Raw genomic sequence first — 21,966 nt, 5'->3', positions numbered from 1 at the left:
TACATAATATTGAAAATAATCTGTAAATAAAAACTTTTAACATAAAATATTTATCCTTATCTAAAACAAACAAAAAATAATTAATAAATAAATAAATTAAATAAAACAACTTCTTTTGCACACGAAGGCATGACCAAACATACGGTTGTCTGCAACAAACTTATGCGATAAATCCAGCTATATAAAACAATTATTCATATATATATTACACCGTAACGATATTATCTGTTGAATTTATACTTGGTTTTAGATTTTTCAAGAACAAATTAGATTTTATTGCCATTTTTGGCAAAAGCGATTTCGAAGTCCACTTCGATTAAAACAACTTTAATAACTATTTAGTTAATACATATTGTAATATTCAAATTTATGTTGACAATTATGAAATTCATGTTTATAAAAGCTCATTTATGAAAATGGTTCACCATATTTGTAATTTTAAGAATTCCGTCCAATTATTAATACATGATACTTCGACTAATAAATAATTCGAATAATCTTTTTTATTAAAAAACATTTTCACAATAAAAATTAAAAAATACAACATTTATAATTTTAAAGAAAATTTAAAGACAGTTCTGTCTGTACTCATATTGTAAGCGTAAAATTCCCAAAGAAAACGTTTTAATAAATTATTACACGTTTAAAAGTAATACCTAATACTTCAGTTATTGTTCGGTGACTGTACTTTGTATGCAATACGCTGTGTTATTTTGCGATATACTAACTGAATCAACATTTCTAAATCAAGTTCTGTTCATTATTCTTCAACATCATAACATATTTGTAAATAGGTAAATATTTTAGTTACCACTGTGAAACTATTTGTTAGTCTGAGGAGACGTGGAGACGTTGCTTGCTGTAAATTTTTTTTGTGAAATGATTTATTTACAATCAGCTTCCATATTGAAGATATAAGTGACAGACTATCATTTGAAATAGGATCATACAATGATAATCCTCAACGAGAACAAAAACGATTAATATGAATAAATACAAAAATCTATTAATTATGAAATAACTTTACAATATTTGATAGTGTCTGAGAATGTAATTAAATATATACTTAATACATATTTTCACACCATTAATTAAATAGAACAATAATAAATGAAAAGTTAACTTTCATAAATAACTAATAAACGTAAGCATCCATTTGAGTAAGCGAAAATAATATGAAACAATTATAAGAAGTGGTATCTTCAAGTAATCCGATCATCACAGTGGTTCATCAACCTAATCTTACACATGAAGTCTATTCTGCCTCCTAACATCCTTACTATTTACACGTAAATTCAAAGATAGATGATAAATATGCTTCTCCAGCCTGGACGCATATCTCGAAACCAGGCGTTCAACTTTTACTCGAACGTATGGAATTTCTATGTGTATCTATCGTGTATCTCAGTATTCCTCGCGAACCGCGGTCCTTGTGTTATATTCCGTAGTATTTTATTCTAGAACCGTTGAATGATCTCCATATAGTTGTCACTGGTTGTGCCATAGAGTTAATTCCGTAAGCCCATAAACCCTCTTCTAGACACCTGACGAAAACACTAGTAACTCTATGAGCTTGTTCCACTGTTGAATAACCACCCGTAAAGCCGAATTGATAGTCGGGTATCACACCTTTGCTTTCTAACACCGGCCACAATCTAAGCAGCAACATTTTCTGAAAAATTTTAAATAAAATCGATAGTAGGTTTATACGCCTATATAAAGATACATGCCGCAAAGATTCAAGACCATCGTTATCTGTGATATTTTCTATTCCGATGGGTAATGAGTTCTCCTCCTTAAATAGTCAAACTGAACCCTCAGTTTGCATTAAATAGCCTTACATAAGAAATAGCTCTAGATGGTAATACAGATATCATCCTATGGGTCATGTTATCAAATCCTGGAACCTTCATTCATCCTGGAACTTCATTATTATCTCCACCAGTGAGAAGAGCCTAAAAAGGAATCGGGTTATTTAAGAAGTCACTAATTTCCTCCTCAATACCTTCTTGCATCTCCTGTGTCTGGAACACCCTGCCTTAGTACGTTGCAAACATCTTGGCCTTTTTGCTATAATTAAAGGCTTACATAATAGCCGTCTTTAACGGAGGGACTGAGGTTAATGGTTGCTTGAAATGGTTCGTTACCTTTCACAAAAAATGGCCATCTCTCTTGATAGACTTTCAACGAATTCTTTAAATGATTCATTGCTTTGCGTACTTATTATTATTATTAATTTGCGGTTCATCTTGTTCAGGGCCCCTTTACCCTCTACCCTCAGGCCTTCCGAACCGTTTCTATCTCTTTCTAAACTTTGTCTTTGATGTAACTAGGTCCATAATCTTCCTGAGATAGTCCGCCTCTTGTAGTTTTTCGTTTACTTCCAACGTAGAGCGCCATGCCGCCTCTTGCATGTCAGCGGTTAAACACCTTGCAACTACATGAACATCATCAAAACACTTCAGCATTAAATTGAAAGGCAGCTTCTCCTCAATCCAACTACGACACGGCTCCCAGACCGTTCTATTAAAATAAAGGAAGAGCGATCCCTTTTTGCTTACAATCATTGCACTAATTATCAGACGTACAGGCGAGTGATCCGACGTAGAATCGTAGTTGTTCTTCATATCAGTATAACAAGGCGGTACTCCCAACCTAACATAAAAATCTAGCAGTCAGGAATCTTCGTTGGATCTAAAGGTCAATAAGTTGGTTGAAGCCCAGAGATAACGTATAGTGTCATTCTTTCGATATACGCCTTTAGAGACTGTTGTTTCTTTAAATGTCTACCAACGCCAAGTAAAATAGCCTTGGAAATAAAAATGAGATACCTTTTTATGATAATAAAAAAATATCCGCACCTTATAATCCGTTACTGAAATATATCTTTTGTTGGAATTATTGTATATAAGTTAAAGAAATTAGAATTTTATATCTATAAAGCATAAAAATGGAGCTTAATTGAAATTATGATCAAATAGGCTTTAATTTTTTATTTTGGTTATATAAAATATTATAAGAGCTCTAATTGTACTGTAATTCTGAATTCCATTATCTGTGATTCATTTTAATACATAAAAAGTATTTCTCCTTTTAATCTAAAACTCCAACATCATTAATTAATACTTTTAAAAAAAGAAAACGACCAAGCAGATAAAATAAAATTTTAATTTATGTATTAAAATTTACCTTTTCCTTTTAATTAACCAACCGTTCGGCAAATGATCACCAAAACAAATGCGGCAAAACAAATGATCAGCAAATAAATATATTTTTTTTTGCTTACTTGTTTGTTTTTTTGCTTACTTGTTTGTGTGTTTGTTTGTTTTTTTGGGCATTTGTTTTTTATGGTGAAGAAAAAGCTCTGCCAGCTGCCGCCAGGCCCGCTCTGATGGCAGTGCGTGGCTGTCACCCGCTAAAATACCTTCCCCACTAGTCATGCAGGCCGGAACTAATCCCTATGGCATGTACTCAGTCACCACGTGATCATCCGGGCTCACTGCTATCCGATTCAAAACGACCACGTGGCGCCCCTGGGAGCGATTGACGGATTGCGGCTTCGGGGAGCTCCCGCCACCCAAACCCAGAGGCTGGCCCAATGATCATTCGTCTTCGGACTCCATGCCTCGGTTCTTCCACTGATCCATATTCTGTCGAATTCTCTCCTCATGCGTTTTTATAGGTATCATGGTGGAAACCACTGTCAATACTCTATCACATCTGTCCTTGCTGCTAAGTATTACTCTTTATGACATTGTTCGCGCCCACTATTCGTTGCTCGACCAGTCCAACTCTCAAATCCCGCTACCTTGGGGAGGAGAACACCACGTGTTCCGCGGTGTCCTGTTCCCCGCATTCATGATATTGGTTGGTGATGTTCCTACCCGTCCGTTGTAAGTAATCACAAAAACGGGATTGGACACCCGTGGCCAGACAGGAAACTCGAAGTTCGTGTCTTGGTGGCTCCTCTCTGTCCAAATTTTGACATCCTGATGAGCTCGTATGTCCATCTAGCATTGGGTGTCTTTGCCACCTTCCGTTCCATACTGTATACAACTCCTCTACTGCTGATCTCCTGTCTCTACCGTTCACAATCAGGATCCTCATCCTAGCTTGCAAATCCACCGTAGGAACCCCTGCCATCACTAATGCCGCCTCTATACTTATGGTTCTACATCCTGCGATTATCCGGAGGTTAAGTCTTCGTTGCAGCCTCATCAGTCGACTCATATTTCGAGCTCTGGAAGGAGCTCCCTGCAAATCTGCACTCCATATAAAACTACTGACGAAAGTACACTTGCCAGGAGTCTCCTAACGGTCCTTAGATCCCCTTTGTTACCCATGATGCTCCTCAATACCTAAACTACCTTCTCGCTCTTTCTGGCTGCCTCTTCCATATGTATGGAGAATCTTCGATTTCTGTCCAGCTATGCTCCCAGGTATTTTGTGGCTGTAAGGGGGATAGATTATAGTATCGCCGACACAGAAACTGATAGGACTCAGTTTCCGCCGGCCGGACATCAACACCATCTTCACCTTTTCCACCGCGAAGCGAAGAACAGCCGTACTACCCTGGCCGGGCTATCCTAGTTTTTTTGGGCTTATTGATTTAATGATTAACGCCAATACTCAGGAATAATTATATAAATCAGGAAAATTCGATTAATCGTTTTATATTTATAGTTTTTGAAATATATTTTCTTTTGAAATTAATAATACACGTGAAAAAAGGAAAATTTGTCGTTTTTTTGTAACTAAACTCTTCATAATGTTTATAAATCGTAACTTTTATTATGAATTTCATTCAAAGTGATACGTTAACATAATACTTTGAGGTATATATAGAAACAAACAAAAAACTTAATAATCATTGTAAATAAGAATGAACATATAAAAAATATTTAAATTGATTTCCCAGAGGAAAAACTAAAAGTAATATAAATTCACTGGTTTATTAGATAGGTCATATTTATTCATTTCATTATTCTAATTATTGAATTGAACAAATTGTTGTTATAGTTCCATATTTATTAATCATTTTATTGATATCAATGAAGTAGCATTTGATGTCACTAATAAAATATGAAATGTAAATTCTGTATCTAGTAATATAGAATTTTCATCGTAAATCGTGCAAGTTTAAATATTATTCAGAATTATTGCATAAGGGATGTATTTTTGAAATCTATATTTTAAAACGGGATTAATTTAAAGAACATAGCGTAGATTGTATGAATGATGCCGAATTCAATGTATAAATACTTGCTATAATAAAAATAATAATAAACTATTACTTATTATTACAGTTTTTAATTTTTATTAAATACTGAAATAGCTAGAATTTATTATTGTATTTATATAGTTTTAATAATGTACTAATTATATTGAATAATTACACGGAATTATAAAGTTTATGATCATAGGACACTATAGTAATTGTTACCAATATATTTATTTTTAATACGTTTTCAGACATATAACTATTATTAACATTATACATGTAATAAAGATTTTATTACCAGAAATTAACTTACTTTTATCATTTTATTGAACGTAAAGTTATTATAATGATTATACTTAGAAATATCTATATGTTATGGATATTATAAATGATGATGATTCTTCTCACTTCAAAAATGTTAGGATTCATTTGTGAGGCGTTTGTTATATTGTCAAAATCAATTGACAGATACTGTATAAAATAATTTATTTATGTTTTAATAAAGTAGGTGAAGTTTTCTTGTTTTGTTGCGAATAAATAAATATATTTTTATTTTTATAATACTGTTAAAATCTTCTATTAAATTGTTAATTACTTACAGCTAGTATTGTATTTGAACTTGTATAGCTATTTTTTATGATGCTATTATAACTTCCTTTAAATTTGTAATCAAGATATATTTCTTGTTCAATATTGTAAATGATGCAATTTAATTCTAAGGAAATGGAAAAATTTAATGTATAATGTGTAGTATAGAGAATTTTATGTTTTAAGTATAATTTATTTTACAGATTCTATTTTAAGCGTAGAGAATTATATGTTTTACAATGTGGGGCATTAAAATCATGTTTATTTCTGTAGTTGGATAAGAATACCAAATCTTAGCATGGATAATTATTTCTGAACCAGTTTTGGGAGAGGATTATTAAAAGAAGATGATTGGTATTATCAAATTTATAAATTAAACCATACGTAACTAATTAAATGAACTATGGATTACTAAGAAATATTTACCTAATCATATACCTGGTTGCTCTAAAGAATCGCTTATTAAAACGTACATATAGCAAAGATGCTTTAATTTATTAAGATATAAACATTCTGTTCATTTACCAGGGTTTTTGTTTATATTTTCTTCCGTCCATTTATCTTAAAATCGTTTAAAAATTTTAACTTATATAGCTTCGCTAAAATTCCGTTTAGTTTTTACGCGGATTTGAGAAGAACAAACGGCAGTACTTTGGTTTAAATCATTCATAAACTCAAATTTTATATTCCCAACAGTATTATATTTTAATGGACAACATTTTTAATTTATTTGATTTTATATGTCTATGTAAATTATAAAATTTCGTAGATGTATATACTAAATTGTAAGAATATCTCATGAAACTGAGTGATTGTTCTACCGTAGATTGTTAAACTTATCGTATGGTTGCAGTTCTGCCTGCTTAACATTTTCTCTTGAAATGTAAACATTAAACCATACATGTATATAGATAACATGACGTGGTATAATCATATTTGGATAGCCGGATCATATCACGGGAGCATAGAACATATATAGAGAGAATGCCTTGAACATTTGACTATGATATTATTGTACTGTTTCATAGAGATAATATTATTAACAACACAATTGAATTCCGTTCACAAAGTGAATTGTAAACACGATATGTAATAATAAAATTGTGTGTATAACGATAAAGGTTATGCGTTGATTGATCAATATCACAGTGCCATTAAGTTTTTAAAATTGTTTGTGTATAAGATTCACATTATTGAAGTTTTTAAAAATGAATTAAACAAAATTATTTAAAATTAACAGCTTTCAGAAAATCTATTTTATTTTACGGAGTATTTTTTTTTTTTTTGGAAAATGTATAAACTACGTACGATTCACGTTAGAAAGTTTTTTAAATAATATGAATATTTTACTTTAAATAAAATATATTATTAAAAACCGATATTTTTTTTATAAACTGAACACAACCTAACAATATATCCATAGACTAGCAAGTAATTATGTTAATAATTTTAATTCTATTGCCTTAATAAAACTTATAATTCCATTCTAGATTAAAATCTACTTGTTAGTAGCAAATTATGTAAAAAAAAAATATATTTAAGTTCAAAACGTACTCAGGATTTTTCCGAAGGGTGAACCTGTTTAGGTCATTTTATCGTAGTTATAGTAATTTTTTCAATATTATTTATTTTCTTTAACAGACTTCATAGAAAGTTATAATTAGAATCCATGATCATGTGATAATTTTTATGAGATGATGTAAAAACTCATTATTTATCAGCGTTGTCCATAATGAAGATTTATTTAGTTTTGGTCATAAAATTGTTCAAATTTTGTTTATTTAATATTTATTTACACCTATAATAATTTAAATAGAATTTTATGATGAATAATCCCTTTCTTTCTAGGAACAATGAAACCTTCGTAGTTTTTTGAAAGAACTTGCTTGTTTTTGAGAGACAGATAATCGTACAGTTGATGCTACCATAACTAATTGGTGATCATTGGTGTGTCAAATCTGAAAGAAATCATCAGCTGTTTCAGTAATTATTTATATGATCTAAACAATAGAACCGTATAGCCTAAAATACTAATTTATGTGAATGAAAGTAATTGAAAAAAATTATTTCATTTACCAAAGAATTTCATTCATCATTTTTTGTACAAAATATGTCGGTCCTTTTAATGGTTAGAAAGGATGTAAAATGCTTTACAATCGGGTCTCCACGTTATAACTACTCAAGTTAGGTTATCAGAAAAAGATGACATCATTCGAGTAACGTAGAATATCAAAAGTTAATTACAAATAATAGCGGTTGATAAATTATTCAGATCGAGTAATAGATAGGTTTAGATTGGATGTAGGAAGTTAAGCACGATGAAATATAAATATTCGACGGATTATAGAATAATTAATATTGAATTAGTTAATCAAATCTCTGGTAGAAATCTAGCGTCTTGGGTATCCCTTATAAGAAAGTTTTTGAGTTCAAATCTCTGTAAGGTTGTTTTATTTATAGGCTATATAATTTATCTCTTACACTCCATTGTAACTTTAATTTATTCGAAGAGTAAATAAATGAAGCATAAGAGTGAAATAATGATATTTAAAATTAAGTTAATTTTTTTCATTACTATTAATTCTTTTTTGAAAAAAAAAATTAAGTAATATTTTTTAAGCCAATAATAACACTCAGAACTCCCTTTTACATCGTCGTATTCTCAAAATCCATAAAAAAGTATTTAGTGTAATTTTTCTTCTTTCGCTTGGACCACCTAAGAGGATCACGATGAATAGGATTCAATTTCCTGTCCTTCTAATATTTATTTAATCATCCTTTCTTTGCGATTTTTTCTTATTTCTACTATCCATGTTAGAATTTTTTAATATGTTCTTTTCCTCTGGAAACAACTTCTGAAATCAACGTTCTGAAAAGAGATCTGTCCAGTATATGTTATTTTGGTATCTTAAACAGTTCAAGATCCTTCTGGACTTCCATTTCGTTTTATTTGTCCGGTTTCAAAAAGTTAAATATTTCTTTTGTTAATTTACTGTTTTCCATTCTATACAGATGATTAAAATTGTAATCTTCTTTTCCTCGAAAGATAATAACCTAACCTAACCTAATTTATAATTTGGTTCAAATTCTCTCCCATTTTTTGTAAACATCTTCCTCATTTCTAAGTCTATAGATTCCTTCTTCTAGAATCGGACCGTGAATTTTTCTTTGTATCTTCTTTTCCACGTCTCATTTTTTTATTAATGTAATATATTTTAATTATTCTTTTTCTTTAATTCAAAATAATATAATGTTTAATGTAATAGTAGTAGTTTAAATGTAACAAACACGACTTAGGTATACTTTTTTTTAATTGACATAATTACTTAAAAAATTACAGCAGTTCTTTTTTTCACGTGAGATAAGTTTTTACAAATGACATTTTATTATTACAGGTAATAAGAATTAAGATTCAAGATAAAAAGAATACATGCATTGAATTTAAAAAACACGAATAATTTAAATAATACGTTATTATAATATTCATAGTCAATCTTGCTACTCTCTAATATGAGAGTTTTTCTCATTGACCACTTTAACTTCATTTGCTTACTGTCGATATTAGATATTGTAACATACTGTGCCAAAGGCTCGTAACTTCAGTAATAGATGTTTATCTATAATAGCAATCTACTGCCTTATAGCACTCATTTTTCTTCTTTAATATTAATTATTCTTTTAAAAGTATTCTTGACCATTAATTAACTAGCATAAACTAACTAGCATTAATTAACTAGATTGGTCTAGTTGTTAACTTGTCGTCCCAAATCTCTTAACTGCTTATTTTTGAATTCGAAAGTACTGAGGTTCAAATCCTAATAAATTTAGTTGCTTTTATGTGGATCTGAATAATTTGAATACCGGAAGGGGATACCGGTGTACTCTAGTGGCTGGGGTTCAATTAACTGGACGGCTCAGATAATCATCGGCCTGAGTCTGTACAATACTACACCTCACTTACACGTCATACATATCATAATCATTTCATTGGTCCGAAGGGGGGTTGCTTATTGTTCACTAATTGAGAAGATTGCAAGGTACACATTAGGAGAATAAATTAATAAATGATATTTAATTAACTCCCAACGCGTATCATAATTTTTAAAAGCGTCTTCAGGTTGGTAATTTTTACACTCAATTAAAACGTAATCTTCGAACACATACATTTCAGAACTACAATCCTGTAAGACTATTCATAAAAAAAAGAACACTAAATAACATTTTTAAATTCTGAGTGAAAATTTGATTAAAATACATCTTATTTGTAAATTTTTTTTATTCACTCAATTCTGTAAGATTTTTAAATTAAGGTGAGATTTTCTCTAATCTTACAAAATCGAGTTCGATTTGATTAGTAATACTCACTGAAACATCGAACTTTTTTCCTGCAAGTTTTTTTTTCAAAATTTGGAATGAACCTTGTTTTCTTTCATAAAAAATTTACGCTACATAAATTTCACATTACTGTTAATATTAATTTTATTGTATCAGTCTGACGTGAAAAGAGTTCAAATAATAACATTATTCATAAATTTTTGGTCTGCAATTTATGTTTCGCAGTTTATCCCGTATTATCTTAAAAAAGTTGTTGATTAAAAATAAATTATACAGTGCCTTTTAATATAAAGTTAAACAATATTTTCAAAATAAATCATACCGACTTACCGTTCTGTTACCAAGGTTTCGAACCCTACAGTTAAGATAGGCAGTTTTTCCAACCAGTGCGGTAACATTTTTAGAGGCCGAAGTATCGAAGTATGGTCCTCTTAATGGTGATAATTCTGCTGCAGGAGCTGCACCTTCACCACCTACATTATTACCGCCCAGTTCTGTGTCCTGTTGACACGTCCAGCCTAAAATGAAAAACAAAATTTTCGTTAAATTTTATATTATCCTTAGTAATATTTTTATTATTCTTTTTATTTACTTGTGTAACATTATTATATTTGAGTGTTATTTCATGTGATTAAATTTATATCAATGTGATTTATACCCATGATATCGAAGTGATTTAAGCTCGTTGTCGGACAGGATTTATATTTCAAGATGAATTCCTATCTGAATTTCGGAAAATTATACAAAATATATAACAGCTTGATGATAATTTATCCCAACAAGTGAGAAACGGTTTATTTTTTTTATCTAGTTTTAATTATATGTAACACTTTTTATAGTTATTCTCATTTATTCCAAAAATTAAATTTTTTATATATTATTTTCTCTTAATTTTCTTTAAAAAAAAATATTTTTTTAGAAATATTTTAGTTTTTAAAAAAATTTAGTTTTAAGTTTTTAAAAATATTGAAGTTATTGAAGTTAATATTGAAGTTATTGTATTTAATATACAGTTATGTTTTAATCTTCAACTTCATTAGTTTCTCTACTGGAATGTTCAAACTAAGTTTTAAGTAAAATTTTTAGTTTTCTTTATTTCCACATTAGCAGTGGAATTTTTTTTAAGTAACTGATGAGTCACTTTTAGAAAATGAATAACCGATTCTAACAAAACATTCTCACCATCAAAACATTGATTTCTAATGTAACGAGTGTATAACACTTATAAGAGAGTTATTTTTTTATTTTCATGTAAAGATTTTTCTAAAAATAAAAATTCTAAATGATTAGCTTATATCAGTATGGATTAACTACACTTTCATTTTAAATTCAGGGTTTCAATTTAAAGTTTGTACTACAGTTATAAGATTTGTTATTGTAATATACACTAGATAAAAAATGTGCAACTCTTTAAATGTTAAATGACTGGCTAGCAACTGATAGTGATGACAACTTGTAAACCTAGACAGGAAGAGCACATTTAAGATGTTCATTCTTCTCTTGCTCTGTAGTGAAAATTTTTTTATTATAAATCATAATTAAAATTCAAATAATGGTATAAAAAAAAAAAATTTTTCTGTAATCAGTCTAAAAAAATACAATTTGCTCCATTAAAATGTTATGTAAGCTAAACAGAAAAGAATATAATACTAAAAGAAAAAAAAAGTCATTTTCATTCAGCATAATCTAATCAAATATTTGTTTTGTAACTGAATTATATAAAAATCCAGTAGTTTATACGAGCCTGTTACTCTTTCATGCAAAAACTTCTCAAAATAAAAATAAGAAAAACCATATTTAATTTTTGTAAGAAAAATGGTTTCTAAATAATTTCTATGTACTTGTAATTTATTTACGGTCGAAGTAAATCTGTGAATATCGGTTGTTATAATCTACCAAAACAAGTGAACTGAACAATTAACAGTATTAGAGAGGTTATCCCAACCCTGATATTGCACATGTTTAACATTTACTGTATTCCTTTTGAGGTCTCCCACTAACGGTCATTGTTATGAACTCCACACGGGACTTTAATTAAACTCCGGTCAGAAAGATATTCTAATTCAAGCATTAAATAATACCACGTGTTAACTAACATAAACTTACAGCAGGAATAAGTTAATAACATTATTAATAAAGCATGTTTCTGCAGAGCTGATTTTGTAATTAAAAAGAAAATTAATTAATAATTTTAAAATAATCTTGCCCAGTCTAATTGAAATTTTTTCATATAATATAATTAGTAAGTTCCATTTTAATTTACCTAAATTAAAATAGGACGGGTTAGTTGATTAATCAACCATTATTCTTACGTTTAATTATTAAGAAATCTATTTCATCGTTGTACAAAATTTAAAGAGATAAAATCCGAATTAATAATAAAAAACACCGTTAATCTACATATTTTCCTTTTTTATGGTTTCTTTTTTTAACTTTTAGGATGCTGCTTTCAAAATCAGTATCTTTTATTTAAGGAAATTCATTTTTATAATAAATAATGAAGGCATTTATAAAACTCTATTAAATGAAGTTTTATTTTTTAAATTAACTTTACAACAAATATTTAAAATTAAAGAATAATGAATAAATTGTAATGTTATAAAAAATTTAATTACATAACTTTTTATTTCCAGCCAAGAAAAATATTTGTCATGAAATAAAAATACCGAGTCATTAAACAATACAACATTTTATTATTTTACGTGTTATTAGGTTTTTACTATTAAATATTATCCTTATAAATTATTCATATATTAATAATTGCACTTAGGGACAGGAATAAAACGCTATTCTTAATCTCTTCCTTATTCTTATAGTCTTCCTTTATTTGTATATCCTTTTCCTGTGATTTTACTCAACTACTAGCTATTTTGCAGAAAGTTTTCCCTATTTATTTGCATACTGGTATCTTGTCTTGAATTATATTGGCTAAGTGTTATAGTCAGTAGTGGAATAATAACTAAAAAAAAATCGATGAATTTTACATTTCCTTCATGTTATAATTATATTACTCGTACTAAAAACATCTGAATTCTTATATGTTAGTTACAGGTTGAGTATTGAATTTCAACTTCCACGTAAAACGGCATGACACACTACGGTAAAGTGTCTAGTTACCAATTCCAGCAAATTATTTAATTTTTTTTTTTAATCGATAAAATTTCTTGTTTAGTATTAACGTGATAATGCATTTATTTAAGAAATTGGGAAGAGAATAAAGTCCGATTTATTTGTTATTTTATTTAGTGTCATTATATAAATGCATATTGCATTTAATGAAATTTATAACAATTAGTTCTGGTTTATAAAGTAATATCAGTAGCAAGAGATAAATATAGAAAATTAAAAAACACGATTGCCAAATAGAATTACTCTTTAATGTAGGAATATTACTAATATAGGATAATTAAAGAGCGTGCGGGTGACAATTTTGTATATAGCATGGTTTTTTTTTAATCTTTTAAATTTATATATAAAATATATAAGATATAAGATATATATAAGATAAAATATATAAGATAAAAATCTTTTTATAGTATCAACCGTTTCGAATATAATTAATAAACCGTTTCGTAAATAATTGTATATATTTATAATATATCGTCAGGATCCAACTCGAGAACATACATCTAAATCGATTCAAACGTTGAGTTGATACAATGGAACAAACGTACACCCTGAATACAATATACTTCTTTTTGGGCAGCTGTAAAAATATAAAAATTAGAGAAAAAATAAAATTAATGTAAAATATATGAAAAACACTTTTAAAATGAAGCCGAAATGTAATAATATCAGTCTCAATGAAAGAGCACAATTTAAAAAAGGTAATAGAGGTCAAAAAATAAATAAAAGAGAAAAATTGTTTGATTAAATGCTAGAAAAAGAAAAATTAATTAATGATTTCAGAATGTACTCTATATTCTAATCTGAATTTGACAGAGGTATATAGAATCTGAGAAGAATAAAAGCGTGGTAACTGATATTCTACCAGTTAAATTTGTATACTATCAGGGTAAATGCTTTTAAGTAATAATTAAAAGCATTTGAAGTGAAGTATCCCAATATTTTGATAAAATATTATTTTAGAATGAAAAAATAACAGAAACAAGATATTAGCAAATATATAATTGGAGAAAGAAGAGTAAGTTATACAAGTATTGCGTAAAATGAAAAATGAAACCTCTCTTTGAAGCCATAAGTCACACTAGTGAAAAGTCAAAAAAATTGCATTTACAGTTTTTATAAAGTATATTCTTTTACTTAATTAATCAGCTCTAACGTAATAAAAAATGTTCAGATTAATATTATGTTAATAATAAAGAAAAACGTGTCAGATTTATATACGTGCAACTTTTTTTCATGCAAGTTGATTTTGAGAGCACGTATTTCATCTAATTTACCATGAAAAATATATAGCAGAATATCTATTTCATAGAAGTACAAGAGTAACTACTCTCGTTAGGTTTTATTGTGCTAGCAAAATTTCCGCCCTTTTGAACAAAAATTCCGAAAATTAAAAAGGTTTTTTTAAATAAAAAAATAACTATTTCCGTTTCCGAGCCATTAGGGAAATGGTTCAAACATCTGCCAAAACAATCCTTGTGTCAATAAACAAAAATAAAGAAGATGTGAACTAAATTAAAGTAAATTTGGAGATTTTTCCGTAAATGAGAGTGGAATAATGACAGAAATGACACTGATTCTTTTATAATTTTTAAAAATGGCAGGCTGCGTGACGTTCTGGGGGGCGCAATTTACCGATACTACTGGCATCCACATCGTCATTTTATTGGATATATAATTTATTGAATTAACCATTATTAACACGTCTGATTATATAAAATTCACTTATTTCAAAATATAAAATATAAGAAAATAATTTATTTATGTATTATTGTTGGTAATTTAGGCAATTTATATTAAAACCTCTTATTAACGTACATTTTTGTTTACTTTTTGACGTTATAGAAACAATAAAAAACCATTTGTGTATTATCTTTTAATATATATTGTGCTTATATTGTATGTACTTTATTACACTTAGTTAAAATTTTTATTCGTTGTGCGTTTTATAGTATTTTACCTAACCTTCATAAAAAACTTTAAAGTTACAATTAATTTTTTTTTATTAAAACTCGTCATCGCAAAATCAGTCTATTTTCGAAGTCGAGAGTTGTAAGGTTCGAGTCCTTGTAAAGATAGTTGCTTTTATATGGATTTGAATGTTAGACTGTGTATGCCGGTGTTTTTTGTTGGTTGGGCTACAATTAACGTCACATCTCAGGAGTGCTCAATCTGACTCTGTTCCAGACTATATGTTTACCGGTATATTTACATTTACATTGCAGCTACGTCAGGCTTGGAAAGTTGTACCGTTATACGCATTTACCTATACACCCACACCCAGACCCGACAGTAGCTGCTGGAAAGTCGGTTGGAGATATATACACACATATTAAAACGTCCACCGACCACTTACTAAAACGTAAATAAAACAGAAATAGTACACCTCTTACAACAATATATACCCTCTACTAAAATATGAGTAAACATTAAATAATATACTTTTTACGTTACATTACATAGTAAAGTTAATCGCAAAATGATACATAAGCTGAGGCTTCTCTTAGATTTTGTAATTCTTACTTAGCCCTTAACATTTATTTTCAGCAGAATCATTGATTGCTAAACTGAGATAATTCCTGGTTCACTTTCGAGGAAGAATCTGAATTTTCACCGCGAAGTAGAAATACCGTTTGAGTTCTACGTGTCAAAGAAAGATCTAGAAGAAAGAGTAGCCTGAAATTATTTACTTGATTAATATTTGGGAATAAATTTAAGTTAGTAAAGGGTGTATCATAACAAAATTTGCGAATAGTGGTAATGTTTTAATACGTAAATTATAAATATAATTCTTATGGAAATACTTTGGATAAGGTTAAATATTTAGTAAGCATATTATTAAAAACAAATATATATATATATAGCAACGTTTGAATATTAAATAACAAAAACAAAAAAAAATTATTTTTGAGTAGCATATATTTAAACGTGAAATAATTTGTGGATGTATCCTCAACTCAGTCGCAGATGTTATTTGAAAAAACGAATTTTTTCACTCGTAATGGAAAAAACACTGAATATATTAAAATATCTTTATTCCTTTTCTTCCTTATTGATACTACTATAACAGTGTTGAATGATTTTACTTGTGCCTCGGCAATGAAAAAAAACTTTTTTAAAGTTCTTAGAATTTTAAACTCCTTCAGCAACAGAGCTGAAAGTATGCTGACATCGTGAAAGAATACGCTAAAATAATTGATCCAAAGGAAAATATTTTTTTCATAAATTTCATGATATACTGTAAATGTTCCTAAAATTAACTACCTTGGAAGAAAAACAGATAATTTTTAATTAATTAACTGCTTAAAATAGTAAGATTATTTTAATACATCCATTACATATAAATTATTTAAGTAAATAATTTTTTTTAAATTATGTATTATTGCAGATTTTGGAATTTCTTACTGATTAGATACTCGTATACGCAAGATTTGTCTTTATGCTAAATAAATATTTATAAACACTAAATAATACTTCCAAGATGGGTGGGTTGCCAGGGATGGAGGTTTAGTCGGTAGTGCGCAGGAATACATAAGCAATTAATAACATCTTGCGGAACTTGTTAGTGAGCCCGACACTCCTTCGGGGCCTGTAAATGGGATTCATCCACTTCTTCAGAAAAAATAAATTAATAATACTTAAAAACGAGAGAAGGTAAACAATAGTAAATAATGTAGTAAAAAATAATTTGCCACATTCCAGTTACTAGTTCTTTCAATTGAAAAAAGTTAAAAAGCAAGTTAAGTTGAATTGCCAATTAAGAAAGCAAGTAGGAGTTGAATAACACACACACACACACACACACACACAAATATATATATATATATATATATGTTTGTGTGTGAAATATATTGTATCGACACACACACATACATACACATACACACACACACACACACACACACACACACACACAAAAGAAACATGAACATAAGACAGAAATATACTGTATCAATAGTCAAAAACAGATAAATGATTATTGCAGAATATAAAAAAAAAATGATGCTATTAAAGAAAAACAAATCTAAAGGGTGAATCAATATAAGAAGAAAAGGGTAAGATATGTTAAAAAGTGCATAAAAAATAATTAATTAAGGTTATTAAACATCGGACTTTAAGGCTTAGGCGATCGATGCAAAATAGAAAGGAACGGAAAGTTGCATCAAGTCAGTCAAATGAATGATAACCAAAAATAATCGACTTTAGTAATAATGGAATGGAATTAAACTAATTAGGAATAATATTACAATATTTAATTTGCAAAATTAACACAGCATAACAAAAAAAGTAAACCTACATTTTTAAGGTTTCAAAATAAAATTTTGATTGATAAAAAGATTAAATTTTTTATACATTTGTTTATACTAAAAGTATAAATATATATGAAAGAGAGAAGAACAGAAGTGTTACATTCTCTTATGTGAAAAAAATACATTTTACATTACAATATAAATTTTTCATGAATTCTTTTTCAAAACTGGGATAATGGCTAATTTAACTCGATAGTAAGTGATACGTAATATATTATAATTAAAGTTTAATATTCAATTTTTATGGGATTCTAATTCTATTAATCTATTCAAAGAATTCAGGTTAATGAAAAAAGATGCGTTTAATGAATGATATAAGAATTCTTTGTACATAATTTATTTTTATAAGTAGGTCAAATATAAGAAATAAATTTCAAAGAACATTTTATTTCTTATTACTTTGCTTCTACTACTGTTTCCAGTAATACTTTTAACTCGTACTTTTTCAACCGCTGCGTAAAAAGTTGAAATCTACCCGTAGTCAAGAATACTCACTGGTTAGAAAGTTTTGTTAAAATCCGTTCAAATGAACGATACTTTTTTCCGTACTTTTTATCAAGATGACGAGCAAAGCCGTGCCGTTGCGGACTACTTCAAGTTACACCGAACAACTTTAAAACTTACTTAACTTATCCCACAGTTTCTGAAAAGAAAAGCTATGGGCTCAAACTTAAATTAGTATACGATGTAGATTTCCATGATATTTAAAAATTTTTTATTAAAGGCTTTTCGATTTAAAATAATATTTTTGCTTTATCATAAAAAAAAACTGTCATCCTATCTATTCTTGAAAGTATGTAATTAATTAATTAATTGATATACTTAATAAAACATATAATACTATGGATTATAAATCGATTCCAGTTGAATACAAGTGTATACTTACACTCTTTTAAAGGAAAAACATCGAGGTTTACCGAAGAAAATAAATTTTACAACTTATACGAAAATTTTATCTTCTATCTGCTTTGTAGTACGTTTTGCACAGTGTCAGTTCCACGGCACAGTCATTACAGGGACAAAATAAATTCAAAAATATTACTTGAGATGCTTAGTATAAGACTTAAGCTGATACTTCAGTCTCTGTTTCACTAATAAGAGACTAAATTTAAAAATAATCACTACTTTTTTCCAAAATCTTATCTTTTAATTTCTCTAAAAATAATACTTTGGTGTTTTGCTAGTTATACTAAATCAGTTCTTTCTATTTGTTCCGTTCCACGTCTTGCCGTTGGGTGCTGAAACCTAGCGGTGCCTAGGGTGCCCACAGCAAACTACGGTCACGCCACTTTTCGTCACTAGCTGCTCCCTCGATCACAGTACGTAGCGTCTTAAAGCATTCTACGTTAGAATCCTGCGCGGTCCGGTGTTATTTTTCATTTCGTCCGGATGAACAATTAGTGTTTGTTACATTCTACGTCAGAATCCGATCCAGAGCGGTCGTATGCACTTTCAGTTCGCATGAACGCTTAGTTTATTAGTATAAGTTATACGTTATTAAGTTTAATTGTATGTGTAAAATTATGCATTAAATGTTCATTGTCAAGACGACAATTCATTAAACTGTTATTCAACAAGCAACAAGGCTCTAAAATCTACCACTCTTATTCTTACATTTCTTTCACAGTGTTAGTCAAATGTAAGTCTTGGTTTCCTTCTCGATGTGCCTTTTTTTCTTCTCTATTTTGTGCTGCAGTGCCTTGCAACTAGACACTTAGCATTCGCAGATCGTCCACTAACACTCCCTTTTCATTTTCGCCCTGAATAGCTTCTTTTACGCTTTCTCTCTATTTCTTCCCTCAAACGTTTTCTGACGACTACTTTTATTCACTCTTAACACATCTTTCAGTTCATGTATTCTCTGCAATTATAAATAGTAAGCAATGATTAATCTCTTGTTAGTTTTAGTTACCTTTTCATTTAACCCTTTACGCCTAAGTAATTTATCATCTTAATGAATCCACATTCCTTCTCATTATCTCGCTTTCGAAAAAATACAGGAGATTTTCAGGTTATATTGTTTATTTCTTCTGTTTCCTAATTAACCATGTAGCTGAAAAATAAGATTTATTTAATAAGCTTTCAGTTTACAACGTTTGCATTTATTGTTAATTATAAATCCACTCTTTATTCAATCCAAAATCTTCTTTTTCTGTTTCCAGATGAACACAGATATCTAAATAGGTTCGTCATTCCAATGTTATCTAATTTGGTTCAAATTACTCGGTTACTTTTACGACATCAGCAGTCTATCGTTTGAAGATATTTTCAAACGTTTTGTTTTGTTTGTGTTAACCTGTAACTCCATTTTCCTTCTTTTTTTCGTATACTCTGATGAAAAATTTCCCTTGGATCTTGCAGGTTTCTAGTTGTTAGCGATGTTTTCTACATACGAACACACTTGAGAAGATTTGTATGCGATGTTTTTACTCTTACTTAATCATCCTTCACTACGTTGAATACAGTCGCTAATAGAGTTTTATATCATCTCACTACTGTACTAGTTTTAAAAATTATACATTTTTTATCCACTATTGATAAATAATCTTGTAATTTAATTTCATTATTAATCATGGGCCGTTGGTAAAGATATAAATTAAATATATAACATTTTCCACTTACCAACTATTTTTATGTCACAGTGCTTTCGAATATTAATCCATCATCAGGAGCATTTATGTGTTATGTATTATAATTATTTCCTTTACAGATTAATATATTAAATGAATTTTGAATTTTAAAAACAAAAATTATAAATACAGCAGTTGATCGTCAGAACGTAGAGATAATGTCGACGTTGTCTGTCATGTCAGTATGAAGTTCTCAGTTGCTGTAACAATATAATCAATATCATCAATTTTTGTATTTATTGCTAGGTAGAAATTATTATATAATTAATCTTGCGTTTATTTATGCTATCTTGATATCTCGAATACGTTTCAGTGGTATTCCTCGTTTTATTAACACTGGGCATAGTAAATCTCTAGTATTATTGTAGTAGGTCTCTAGTAATATTTGCCGAGAGTCAACAAAGCTAAAATGTAAGGTATTGTCCTCAAAGCATTTCTCAATCGCCTGTTATGAGTAAGGTTTAATGAAGTATATCTCTACCAAAACTAAAACCACATTGATTTTCACAGATAATTATTTATTCTGAATAAATAATAATAATTTTATTCCAAATTAAATCAAATACTACAAACTCTAATTATTATTCCATCTTACAATAAAAATGAATCTAGTTTTCTTAATAATGCAGTTCAGAAAACATTCCAAATTACTGGAAATTAGGTATCTCTTAAGCCTGCTTCAGAAATTACCAGCAATATAATCAATTAATAAAAAGAGAGTAAAAATAAAACATCCATTTAATACTAATTTATAAAAGACGACAAGTGGAATTCATCGTAAACTTACCCTATTACTTATTTCCCGTTAAAGAAACTTAGAATTTCACACATACACATTCGAAATATTGATCCTCATTACTGTACTCAAAAATATGAACGATCAACCATTCTAATGTTGAAGACAAATATCATATCACGATTGATTCATCACTTCATTTGTATATGAAATATATTGAACAACATGAAAAGTCAGATCGATTAATATATATTCATCAAACAACTCGAGTAATCCTCTAATTGTAACAAACCAATGAAACCTCATAAGCATGGCAATTGGTTAATCGACAGGAAGAAACGCTCTGGTTCATCCATCCCAAATATTTGATTCAAAGAGGATTTTTTTTCTCGCAGAATAAGTTTCAACTTCGCTGAATATCATCAAATATTAATTTATAAATCTCAGGAGCCATATCATATCATATCATCTTTTGAAATTTTCACTTTTTGAAAAGGGTCTTTCCCTTCCTCCTACCAGACTGTACAATATTGTGGTATCCTTCCATACGACTTGTTATTAAATAGAAGTTATCCATTAATCTAAAGATGTACAATTGTCTTATAGGTAGTATTTTAAATTTTCTCAAAATAGGTAACTACAAATTTCACCCAATATGTTTTTTAATTATAATTGATGACTCAATAACCGATTTATGTGCAACTTCCAGCATGTTATTTCATACTGAATTTTGGACTCCACAAGACAAAAGTATAATATTTTCATTATGTAATTCGAAAACATATTCTATAAGTAGTTACATTATCATTAGATCTTAAACTACATTCTACAAAATTCATTTATTGAACATTTAAATTAATTCTGTTCAACGGTAGCGAAGTCCTAACTATCTGACACTGACACGGAGGGAGACATAGAGCAACAAGTAATGAGGGGTCATGGGAATGCGTGGGGGATCGAGGACATGTACAAGTCCATCTTGATGCGTGTAGGGGCCAGGGAGGCAGCCTCTATGCCTAG

The 21,966-nt window shown here is 29.0% G+C and overlaps 2 protein-coding genes across 5 annotated transcripts in view; one reads left to right on the top strand and one right to left on the bottom strand.

Moving 5' to 3' along the window:
* Positions 1-21,966, top strand: part of LOC142322266 (N(4)-(Beta-N-acetylglucosaminyl)-L-asparaginase-like) — an 869,152-nt gene that overhangs the window by 166,724 nt on the left and 680,462 nt on the right. The gene's annotated exons all lie outside the window — the stretch shown is intronic.
* LOC142322267 (zwei Ig domain protein zig-8-like) overlaps positions 1-21,966 on the bottom strand; it is a 694,854-nt gene that overhangs the window by 394,703 nt on the left and 278,185 nt on the right. For both annotated transcript variants that reach the window (XM_075361166.1, XM_075361167.1), the window contains exon 2: positions 10,475-10,662. In XM_075361166.1, the coding sequence (XP_075217281.1) occupies positions 10,475-10,662 (188 nt within the window). The remainder of the gene's footprint in view (positions 1-10,474; positions 10,663-21,966) is intronic.

The sequence above is a fragment of the Lycorma delicatula genome, chromosome 3, assembly GCF_047948215.1.
Source record: "Lycorma delicatula isolate Av1 chromosome 3, ASM4794821v1, whole genome shotgun sequence".
NCBI classification, from domain to species: domain Eukaryota; kingdom Metazoa; phylum Arthropoda; class Insecta; order Hemiptera; family Fulgoridae; genus Lycorma; species Lycorma delicatula.
Note: the sequence above shows the minus strand (reverse complement) of the source record. Positions and strands in the feature narration are given on the sequence as shown.